The sequence below is a fragment of the Meles meles genome, chromosome 17 (genome assembly GCF_922984935.1).
Source record: "Meles meles chromosome 17, mMelMel3.1 paternal haplotype, whole genome shotgun sequence".
NCBI classification, from domain to species: domain Eukaryota; kingdom Metazoa; phylum Chordata; class Mammalia; order Carnivora; family Mustelidae; genus Meles; species Meles meles.
This window is the reverse complement of record NC_060082.1, coordinates 59,605,941-59,618,419: the sequence shown is the minus strand read 5'-3', so window position 1 is coordinate 59,618,419 and position 12,479 is coordinate 59,605,941. Positions and strand designations below refer to the sequence as shown.

Below are 12,479 nucleotides of genomic sequence, written 5' to 3'. Positions count from 1 at the left end.
TAAATGTTAAAACATTACATTTCATGTAATAAGCTTAGGTAAAATAATGAAATTGAAATTAAAATTCAATGGACAACTTAAATTGAAAATTAGATGAGAAGAAATTAAACAAAATAAAAGATTGAGAGAAAAAGAAATAGAAAACAAGAAAAAAAAGAATGAGAGAAAAGAGAATGGAAAAGAAAAGATCCAACATACATCTAATCAGCATTCCAAAATGAAAGACTAGAGAGATGGGAAAGAACTGAGAATTTTTCAGACTTCAAGAAAGATATCAATCCTCAGTCCAAAAGTACTAAAAAATTCCAATTGATATGGTAAAAAATAAAACCCCCTTAGCACAAAATAATCAAATTGCATGGTCACAAGTTGCATGGTAGTCAAAGACTAACAAGATATTGAAAGTATCCAGATAAGAAAGACAAATTACAAGTAAGGCAATAAAGTAATTAGGACCAGTGGAAGCCAGAAAGATAACAAAATACTCAAATAACTGAAATCAAATTATTGTCCATCTAAAATTATACACATTCAATGAAATAATCCTGAAGAACAAGAATGTTTGAAACTATTTTAAAGAACCCAAACCAGATATTTTAGAATATAAATAGAATAACTGCATTGAAAACTTATTAGATGTCATCAATAGCAAAATGGAGATGACATGACATCGGAAATAGTTGATAAAACTGAAGTGTTAAAATTTCAATAGAAATTTTCCAATCTAAACAATAGAAAAAAAAAACCTGTCAAAACCGAACCAAGTCTGGGGCACCTGGGGGGTACAGTTTGTCAAGCGTCCAGCTCTTGGTTTCAGCTCAGGTCTGATCTCAGGGTCATGAGATCGGGCCCCATGTCAGGCTCTGTGCTCAGCATGGCACCTGCTTGAGACTCTCTCTCTCCCTCTCCCGTTCTCTCTCTCTCTCTTAAAGAAATAAATAGATCTCAGAAAAAATCAAACCAAGTTTTAGAGACATGTGGGATGATACCAAAAGGTCTAGCATTCATGTCATTGAAGTTTCAAGAAGGAGAGGAGAAAGAGTATCACGTAGGAAAAAATACTAGAGTAATTAATGGTTAGAAACATTCCATATTTGGCAAAAGATATAAACTTATAGGGTCCTGAAACTCAGCAAACTCCAAACGAGATAATTGCAAAGAAATTCATAAACCATTGAAAACCAAAGGAGAAAAAACAGAAAGCACCCAGAGAAAAATGACATATCCTGTACAGGACATCAATGATTCAAGTGATGGCGGATTTCTCACCAGGAGCCACAGATGACAGAAGGTGATGAAGTAATATTAAATGCTGAAAGAGAAGAAATATTAACCTAGAGTTCTATTTCTAGACAAAAATGTCTTTCAGGAATTAAGGAGAAAAATAAAGACATTTTTAGATGAAAGAAAACTTAAGAGAATTTGTTACCAGCAGACCTCTTCTAATAAATGCCTAAGAAGCTTATCAGGTAGAAAGGAAATGGAAAAAAAAATTTTTTTAAAGATTTTATTCATTTGACAGAGATCACAAGTAGGCAGAGAGGCAGGCAGAGAGAGAGAGAGGAAGGGAAGCAGGCTCCCCGCTGAGCAGAGAGTCCGACATGGGGCTCGATCCCAGGACCCTGGGATCATAACCTGAGCCAAAGGCAGTGGCTTAACCCACTGAGCCACCCAGGCGCCCCTATTTTTGATGATAGGAAATGGAAAATTTAAAAAGTCAGGAATTAATAAAGAACAATAAAGAAATGGTACTTATATGGGTAATATATAAGTTCCTTATCCTATCTTATTTCCTTAAGATAGGTATGACAGCAAATATGTATAAGAGCAAAACTTAAAACATAAATATTTTCTGGTGGGGCTTTTAATGTATCTTGATATATAGGACAATTACAACATAAATGAGAAAGGAAAAAGGAACCTATGGAGTAGTGAGGTTTCTTTATTCCACTTAAAATATTAAAGTATTAATTCTAAGTAGGTTGTGAAAAGTAAGGACATAAATTGTAAACCCTAGGGCAGCCACTAAAAAAGCAAATGATCAATATATAAATCAAAATGGAATACTGGGGCACCTGGGTGGCTCAGTGGGTTAAAGCCTCTACCTTCAGCTCAGGACATAATCCCAGGATCCTGGGATCGAGCCCCACATCAGGCTCTCTGCTCACCAGGGAGCCTGCTTCCCCCACTCTCTCTGCCTGCCTCTGCCTACTTGTGATTTCTGTCAAATAAAGAAAATCTTAAAAAAAATAAAATGGAATACTAAAATAAATATATTTTAAAGATTTTATTTATTTGAGAGCGAGAGAGGGCATGAACAGGGGGAGCAGCAGACAGAGGGAGAGGGAGAACCAGGCTCCCCACTGAGTAGGGACCACTTTGTGGGGCTCAATTCCAAGACCCTGAAATCATGATGCAAGCCAAAGGGAGATGCTTAACCGACTGAGCCACCCACATGCCCCCTAAAAATATATTTTTCAAATAATCCAAAAGAAAGCAGAAAAGGCAAAAAAAAAAAAAAAAAAGGCAGAATGCAAAAAAAAAAAAAAAACCCACTAGGACAAAAACAGGATACAAAGTAAACAATAAAATGGTAGCGCTATATAGAAACATATCAATAATTTCTTTAAATTTTAAATGGCCAGAGCACTAATTAAAAGACACCAGTTGCCAAATGGATTTTTTTTTTCTTTTAAGTTTTTGATGTTCCAGTTAGTTGCAGGCACCTGGATAGCTCAGTCTGTTGGGCATCCAATTCTTGATCTTGGCTTGATCTCAGGGTCCTGAGTTCCAGCCCCAGTGGTGTGTGGAGTCTTCATTGGGGAGAAGACTCTATACCGTTAGGATGTCTATGCTTGAGAAATTCAGCACACGTTGTAACAATCCCAGTGGGTAGCTGTTATTCATGTCACTGTTCTCTTATATGCAATCGAAATTGAGAAGCTGGTTCTAAAAGTCATATGGAAATTCAAGATAGAACCAAAAAATTACAGATATCAAAAAATAAATGCCACTAAAAGTGTATAAGATCTTGGTTGAGATCAAAATAAAATATCAAAAATATTAATGAAGATCTAAATAAGTAGCTAGCTCTATCATGTTCGTGGATTAGAATACAGAATATTAAGAACGTTTCAGTTCTTTCCAGATTTATCTATAGATTTGATGCCAGTCAAAATTGCAATGTTACTTTGTGGCGCTCAACACACTGATTCTAAAATATATATATGAAAGAGTAAAGAGCCGAGGGTTGGGAGGGGATGGAATAGCCAAGTGTTTCTTCTGTCACATATCAAACTTTATTATAAGGCTATAGTAATTAAGACATAAAATATTGAAAGCAGCTTTTTTCATTTAGAAATTGAACACAGCTTTTGGTGTGTTCGGTCTTCTACTGTCTGAACTCTTCAGAGGGTAGACACGAGCTTTCGTATGTTTCATGCTTGTATGGTGTATCGTTGTTTTTGATCCTTTTACTATCAATCATTCTGTGGCTTTCTATTTCTTACAAACTGCAGAGCCTTGCTTCTTCTCCAGTGTGACAACCTGTGCCCTAACGTTACAATCTTCAGTCCACTGAGATTTAACATAACTATTGCCATGGTTGGGAGTTAGGTCTACATTTTGGCATTTGTTTCCTATCAACCTCACTGGTTCTTTTGCTTCTCTTTTCTTGTCTTGTGAATGAATCCTGTATTTTTCAGTATCTCTGCATCTTCTACTGTATTGATTCTCTTTCATTCAAAATTGTTAGTGGTTACACTTGGCTATCCAATAATTTTTAATTTATCAGAGTCTAATTTCAAATATATACTTCCCAACAGTATTAAGAAACTAATAACTGTATGATTTCACTTATACCCATTTTTACCCTTTATACTCTCATCTCATATTTTACTTCTAAATATGCTATAAATCTCAAAATGCAATTTTTTTTACTTTATTTTATTTTTTCAGTGTTCCAAGATTCATTATCAAAATACATTGTTAATAATTTTGCTTTAAAAAGTTAAAAGTTTTGCTTTTGTCATATGGGGCACCTCTGTGATGCAGTCAGTTAAATGTTAGACTCTTGTTTTTAGCTCATAATCTCAGGTTCATGAGCTCAAGCCCCGAGTCAGGTTCCCCACTCAACACGGAGTCAACATGGAGTCTGAGATTCTCTCTCCCATTGCCCCTGCCCTTCCTGTTCATGCTCTCCCTCTCTCAAATAAATAAATAAATAAATCTTTTAAAAAATGCCAATTGTCATAAAGATATATAGGTATATAAATATCAACTGATAACAAACTAACTCTTTTACATCTATATTCTCCTGGGTATGCTTTATTTCTGTTTGCATATCCAGAGTTCTTCCTGAACTCATTTCCATTCAGCCTGAAGAATGTCTTTGAATTTTCTTGTATAACACGTTCTCTCAGCATTTGTCTGTATAAAAGTGTCTTTATTTTTTCCCTCCATTTTTGAAGGACATTTTTCACTGAATACAGAATTATAGGATGACGGCTGGTTTTTGTTGTTTATAGAGTAATTTATAAAAACATCATTCCTTTATCTTATGGCCTCTTACCCTTTTGGGTAAGAAGTTAGCCATTATTCATCCCATTGTTCTCATATATACCGTGTGTCTTTCTATCTGTAGCTGCTTTCAGAATTTGCTCCTTATCTTTGGTTTTTAACACTTTTATCATTGATTAGGTATGAGTTCCTTTGTATGTATCCTGTTTGTGGTTCAAGGGAACTTCTTGGATTTCTGGGGTAATATCATTCATTAATTTAGAGGTATTTTTGGACAGTGTCTCTTCAAATATTTCTTCTGCACAATTCTGTTTTTCCTTTACTTCTAGAAGTTTAAAAACACATGTATGATACTGTTTAATATTGTCCCACAGATCTCAGACAATCTATTCATTTTTTTACCCTATTTTTTCTTTGTATTTCAGTTTGTATATTAAACTGTCTTTAAGTTATCTACTTGGTTTTCCCACTTACTCTTGAATCCATTGAATAATTTTTAATAAATTTTTAAATTTTTTATATCTAGCATTTTCACTTCTTTTTTATCATTAACATATCTCAGCTGAAATTCCCCATCTCTGCCCTCATGTTGCCCATCTTTTCCACTAGGACCTTCAGCATTTTTATGAGTTGTTTTGTCTGTAGCCATGCTTGGGCTCGTAGCACTGACAAGATTCCAGAGATCTCTTCCTACTTTACAACTGGCCACCACCTTTCCACACCTAGGGAGTGCTGTCTCGTCTCTATAGCCTAGCTGCCAGCATTTTGATCACTAAGGGATTCTTTCCTCCCTCATCTTGGTCCAGATTTTCATGCTTTGGGAGATGTATCTCTCTCTCTCTCTCTCTCTCTCTTGCTTTCCTGTCCCAAGTCAGAGCTAGAGACTGCTCTACACTGGGTAAAGGCCGACCATGGGTCAGAGAGAGAGTTTCCCCCAGCTACCATTTCCCCCTATGGTAGCTGAGAATCCAGAATGCAGGTGGATTTCTCTCAACTTGGCTGCCTTGCTGCCTGGCCCCTCCCTATCTTCAGAGGATTACTGCTTTATATTTGGGAGAGGCCTGAATGCCTGAGAGGGATCTCTCAGCTCCCCTACCTTGTCTCAAAATATTTGGCTTACTTCACACAAGCACTAAGTAAAGATCTATGGGAAAGTTTGTGGGTGGGTAAAAACTCATTCCTTGGAATTCCCATCTGTCATATTTATGATGGACTCCCATCCCTCTGCCAAGAAGAAGAATAACTATGGGTCTTTTCTATGAAGGGCTCATTTTGTTTGATACATTTCCTCTTCAAGGATTGTCTCACACTCATTTAAAGCAACTAGGTATAAACATTAAGTTGAATCTTCATTTGATAAAATGGCTTTTTCCTGAAATGACTCTTCACCAAATGGTCTGTTTCTTTGGTTGCCAGTTTGATATCTGTCTACATCCTGTTTGAGTATATCTAATACTAAATACTTGGGTATTACATAAACTTAAGGAGACAAGATGTGTCCAAGAGACTTTTTGGTCATCATGAACGTAGAGGTTACATGTTAAGTAAAAATCTCTAAGAATTAGAGAAACAGTTGGGAAGGAGAGATAGGGAAGAAGGGTTCTCGGCTCTCTAAATGAAATTAGGCCCACTGAATTTCAAACATAGCAGCCTTTCAGGGGCCTTCCTCTCTAACAGCCTGTGTTCATAAAAAGGTGGTATTGATTTGTCTAAGGTTTTTAGTTCTGTCTTCTCATTATCTCATATCCAAGGAAACTATAATTCCAAAAATAACTTGATGTTTGAAGTGTCTTTATACCTTGACAGTAATGAACATGGAAGGGACACTCATGGCCAGAGTGGATAAATACATAAGAAAAGAGAAAGCTGATATTCTCTGAGGGTCAACTTAAAAGTGAATTCAGATGAATTATTTCTTCAGATAGAAACAATATATCAAAGAATAAAGTTACTGAAATAATTTATTTTTATGAATACATATGATATATTTCTATGTAATATATTTCAATGCCTGGAGTATTCAGAAATACCCTAAACGCTAAACCTTAATAGACACTACATTTTAAATATAGCAAATTAGAAGACCAGACTTGTTACGACTACCACTAAAACCATAAATCTTCTAATATTTTCAATTTTTTAATAGGGTAAAACAAGAAGTAGACTGGCAATCTGGACAAAAAATGAAGTTTATCTTGGATATGATTTTCTTAAATTTGTCAAAATAATGACTACTGAAAAACTAAAAAATTTTCTAAATATACCATCAACTGCTACGCTGACTATACACAATGTCGAGTATCCAGGACACCCTTTGGAACTTGCCTTATTTTTAAGTTACTGCACTACATGTACGGTCAACAAAACGATTTACTTGGTAATATACAGCGAAGATACAGAAGACTGCGTGAACCAAAACTTCGCGATAGATGTCCCTATTGACAGTTTTTTAACTCCACATTTTACATTCACAGCACTGCCAGGTTTAGTGCTCTGGGACAAATATAGGATCTACTATTTTTATCACAATTTCACCGAGACTGGAGTTTTACAAACACCTACAGAATTTGGAAATCTATCCAGATTAGCAAATAACAGCATTATTCACAATATTTTCATAGGTGAGGCATTCTCATTCTGCAAAAATTATTCTAGATTTTATGGTAGACCTCTTCCTCATGAAGATGTAACAATCACAAATGCACTCGTATACGATGCTTTTGGTAGGTAGAGGTGTACTTTTACCACCTAAAAATGGGTATCTTAAGTTCTACCAAGGTTAACTATGATCTCACATAGAGAAATGGCAAACTCAAGTTTTGGGTCTTCCCCATAGATTCGTTTTGATCATTCAGCAGATACGAACCAAGCAGCCCACACAGGCATTTTCAGCGTAAGACGTGATATGGTGCTGTCTAGGGCTACCTAGGGCTACCACAATTGGGTAGCTTCAAACAACAGAAACTTATTGTCTCAGTTTTGGAAACTAAATGTCCCCATTCAAAGTGTGAGCAATGCCATGTTCCCTCTGAAACCCCAAAACTCATCCATTGCTTCTTCCTAGCCTCTGGTGGCTTGCTGGCAAACCTTGCCATTCCTGGGCTTGCAGCTACCTCATTCCAACCTCTGCCTTCATCACGACATAGATTTCTCCCTCTGTCCTCACACGCCATCTTGTTGCAAGGGCACAGGCCCCCCCTGCTCCGGGGGGACCTCATCTTAACTAATCACCTCTGTAATGATCCTGTTCAAAGGAGGTCACATTCTGAAGTAGTACTGGGAATTAGAATGTCAACATCTTTTGTGAAGGGACACAATTCAACCTATAGTAGGTGTCGTAGAGTTGAATGGACCCATATTCACCTCCATGAGCAAGTCATTGAACATTTGCAAGTCTCCTTTCCTAATCTGGAATGTAGGGTGGTTGTGTTGATTGGATAAAGGCTTGTAAGATGCTTAGAATAAAACTGGACACGTGATAAACCTTCAGCTAACAGTAGTTATTCTGAATCTTACTGTTCCCAAGATAGTATACTAAACATTATAGGCAATGCAAAGAAATAGGAAGTTCCATCCTCAAAAAGTCTGGTTAGGAGATAAACCTAATGATGGAATTTAAAGGAAATGTTGCTGTAATTTGTAATGTCTTTCTTTTTAAAAAGAATATTTTATTTATTATTAATTAGAAAGAGAGCATGAACAGGGGGAGGAAGAGAGGGAGAGGGACAAGCAGACTCCACACTGAGCCCAGAGCCCGACTCAGGGCTCAAGCCCACAACCCTGGGATCATGACCTGAGCTGAAATCAAGAGTCAGACACTCATCCAAATGAGCCACCTGGGCACCCCTTATAATGTCTTTCTTTTTTTTTTTTTAAGGTTTTATTTATTTATTTGGCAGAGAGAGAGAGAGAGATCACAAGTAGACAGGCAGGCAGAGAGAGAGGGGGAAGCAGACTCCCCACTGAGTGGAGAACCTGATGTGGGGCTCGATCCCAGGACCCTGAGATCAAGACCTGAGCCGAAGGCAGTGGCTTAACCCACTGAGACATCCAGGCGCCCCTGTAATATCTTTCTTGATGCCTATCACCTGGCATCTCCCAAACAGTTGATTTTTATGTTCCCCTTTACAACAACACTCTAAAAAATATTGCCTAGTTTCACTTCTTCGTGTTTCCTCCCTTTCTCTTGAAGCCGCACGAATCAAATATTCCATGGGAAGTGCTCTTTTCAAGGTTCTTAACGACCTCCACTTTGCTAACCCAATGGCCAGTTTTCAGCCATCCTCCATGAGCCGGCGTTGTCAGCACGGCATGATTCCTTTTTTTCCCCCCAAAGATTTTATTTATTTGACAGAAAGGGAGAGAGCATAAGCCGGGAAAGCAGCAGGCAGAGAGAGAGGAAGAAGCAGGTTCTCCACTGAATAAAAAGCCCAACCTGGGGCTTGGTCCCAGGACCCTGGGATCATGACCTGAGCTGAAGGCAGACACATAACCAACTGAGCCATCCAGGTGCCCCTAGCAGGGCCTGATTCTTGAAACACATTTTTTCACCTGACTTCCGGGGCGTCGCGTTTTTGCCCTTCCTGCTACTTCACTCTCTGCTCCTCTGCAGCCTCTTTTTCTTGATCCCTCGTCTTCCTGATTCCCAAACGGAGAAGCATGTCAGGGTCTAGTTTCCAGACATCTTGCAGAGCTCCTTTTCCATGCATTCTGCCCTCAAGCCATGACTCCTAGCAATATGGTTAATGTTGTGACAGAGCCAATATCAGGAGCTAGAGAGGCACGCAGATTGAGGACCTCACCCATTCTGGGGGGCGGGGAGGTACAGAAGGCTTCCCTGCGGAAGTGCTGTCTAAGCTGAGGCCTGCTGAATGGGTAGAGGTTAGTTAGGCAATGAAGACAACAGCGGGGACAGGGTGCCCAGCAACCCAGAGACAGAGACAACAGGGTACAGTTCTGGCCTTGAAAGACAATTCACAGTTGACACAGAGTTCTCCAGAGAGAAAAAGGAGAAATCTCTGCTGGAGAAATCAAGTTCAGGTTACAAGAGTCCTTTACACAAGCCATGTGAAGAAATCGGACCTTCTCCTAAGACCCATATAGGGAGTTCTAAAGAGTTTTGAGCAAGAGAGAAGCAGAATCATATTTGTGTTTTATTAAAAGGCCATTGGCCACAGTGATAAGGAGATAAAGTTAGAATAATCAACGGGGGATACATTTTAGAAGAAAGGTTGAATGTTATACTGAAAGCCATTTGGAAATGCTGAAATAAAAAGTCTAAACTGTCTATAAGCATATGAACTATGAATTTAAAAAGCCCTTAGCCTGCAACATTTCCATTTCTTAAACAACCCACTATTTAAAAGTTGCCTTGAGGACATCTGGCTGGCTCAGTTGATGGAGCATGGGACTCTTGACCTTGAAGCTGTGAGTTCAAGCCCCACACTGAGTGTAGAGATCCCATAAAAATAAGATCTTAAGGGGCACCTGGGTGGCTCAGTTGGTAGGCCTCTGCCTTCGGTTCAGGTCATGATCCCAAGGTCCTGGAATCGAGCTCTACGTCGGGCTCTCTGCTCAGCGGGGAGCCTGCTTCTCCCTCTCTCTCTGCCTGCTTGTGATCTCTCTCTCTGTCAAATAAATACATAAAGTATTTTTTTAAAAAAATAAGATCTTAAAAAAATGTTGCTCTGATTTTATCTGGACTTCTAAAAGAGCAAATTCAAAATATAATACGCTATATTTTCAAAACATCTAATACATATAAAAATGATGCCATTTTAACTGCCGCATTGGGTAATTCTCATTTTACCATACATTTCATATAAGAGGTTATATCTAGTTTCTTCCTACGTTTATTGGCCATACTCTTGTATAAATTGTCAGGTCATACTGTGAAGTTTTTTGTTTTGTTTTGATAAAGAAAGGGAGAGAGCAAGCCCGGGACAAAGGAGGGGCAGCGGGACAGGGAGAATCTTAAGCAGGCTCCATGTGCCGCACAGAGCCCAACATGACATGGGGCTTGATCTCATGACCCTGACATCATGACCCAAGCCAAAATCAAGAGTAGGATATGCTTACCCAGTGAGCCACCCAGGTGTCTCGCTTATTAAAACATTACTAAGTGAACTTTGGATTAAATGTGAAGTTAAGATGAAAATTAGGAATTATTTTAAAAATGAGATTAAAAACATTGTATATAAAGGTTTATGGATGCAGCTAAAGCCACAGTGAGAAAAACATATAGCCTTATGGGTTTTTTTAAAGATTTTATTTATTTATTTGACAGAGAGAGATCACAAGTAGGCAGAGAGACAGGCAGAGAGAGAGGAGGAAGCAGGCTCCCTGCAGAGCAGAGAGCCCGATGCGGGACTCGATCCCAGAACCCTGAGATCATGACCTGAGCCGAAGGCAGTGGCTTAACCCACTGAGCCACCCAGGCGCCCCAACCTTATGTTTATTTGTAGTTTTAAATGCTTAGGAAACAAGACTGAAAATAAATGAACTAATCATTTACCGTAAGAAAAAGGCAACAGGCACCAAAGTTACAAAAGGAAAGCACAAGTGGAGAACCAAGAATGACAAAAGCAGAAATTAAGGAACTAAATAGAAAGTAGATCTGATAAACAAGTCAAGGGTTCCTTTCAAAGGAAAAGAAAACAAAAGCAAAATACACGATTTCAACTCAGGTCATGATCTCAGGGCCCTGGGGTCCAGTCCTGCATCAGGCTCCCTGCTCAGTGGGAGTCTGCTTGGCTCCCTCTCTCTCTGCCCCTCCCCTCCCCCTCTCTCTGCCCCTCCCCTCCCCATGCTGTCTCTCTCTCTAAAATAAATTGATTTTTAAAAATAATGTTTTAATGAGCAGCATGAAAGAAAGAAGAGTGCTGGAAAGCACAGACGAGGGACATCTAATCCAGATTTATGAGATTAGGAAAGGCCGAATAGAGGAAACGCCTTCCAAACTAAGCACAGGAAGAGGGTGCATACTAGAAATATTAGATCAACGGTCAGGAGGGGGGCTGAAGGAGCAAAGTCCCGAAGGCAGAGAGAACATGCCAGGTTTGTGGAACTGAAATTTGTTGTGTCCATGTAGTTTGTGAGCCCAAAAGTGGCAACAGACAAGGCTCGCTGCACATCACATGACCTGGACATTAGCTAAATCCAAGAGCAGTATGTATATACATATATATTTGTGAGGCTACACATTTTGTGTATCATCACACTTTATTTGTTTCCTGCACCTACTTTCCTCACTCAACATCCCGGTGGATTTTGTTGGGTCATCCGCCTGCAATTTTCTCTCCTTCTACCTGGTGAAGTTTCTAGAAACACAACACACAAGGCACAGCAGGCCCAGAATTGGTTAAGCCTGGAAGGAACTATTGCCGAAAGCAAAACAAAACAAAGTTAAATCTATAAAGTAAGTTATATGAGGAAAAGTAGCTTGTCACCGCGGTGCCCGAAGGACCTCGGCGCTGCAGCTCCCCTGAGCACAGCCGCAGAGCTTGCCGAGTTCGCCACACGTCAGCATGGGCGCTCCATGCCCCCGGTGTGGGGCCTCAGCATTAAGGGCATCTCCCCCTTGCAGTTATACTAAAACACTCTGAAAAATATTCCGAGCTGCACATTAACCTTCCGATCGATGCAACAATTTCACCAGCATTTATCACAATGTTGAATTCCTACTGACGACATTATCACTACATGAGAGCTTAAGGTTATAAGGACATGTATGTGGACAGCGATGTCTTTTTAAAGTATTCTGATCCTGAAAACAATTGACATTGCTAATTTAGGAGTTTTACTAGAATGTAATTTATAGTAATTTGTGAAAATGCCACTTTATTCAAATTTATTCACATTTCAAATGTAAGTTACGTAAGCACAGTACACTCTGCATCTTCCTCATTCTACGAGTTGACTTTGCTCCTTCCAGCCAGTCCCTTTAAAGTGTTGTTGTTGTT

At 39.0% G+C, this 12,479-nt stretch overlaps 1 protein-coding gene across 1 annotated transcript in view; it reads left to right on the top strand.

The window, feature by feature from the left end:
• The window catches only part of CATSPERE (catsper channel auxiliary subunit epsilon), a 147,748-nt gene that overhangs the window by 81,353 nt on the left and 53,916 nt on the right, over window positions 1-12,479 (top strand). Inside the window, exon 10 of the mRNA XM_045983515.1 lies at window positions 6,673-7,139. Within this exon, the coding sequence (XP_045839471.1) occupies window positions 6,673-7,139 (467 nt within the window). The remainder of the gene's footprint in view (window positions 1-6,672; window positions 7,140-12,479) is intronic.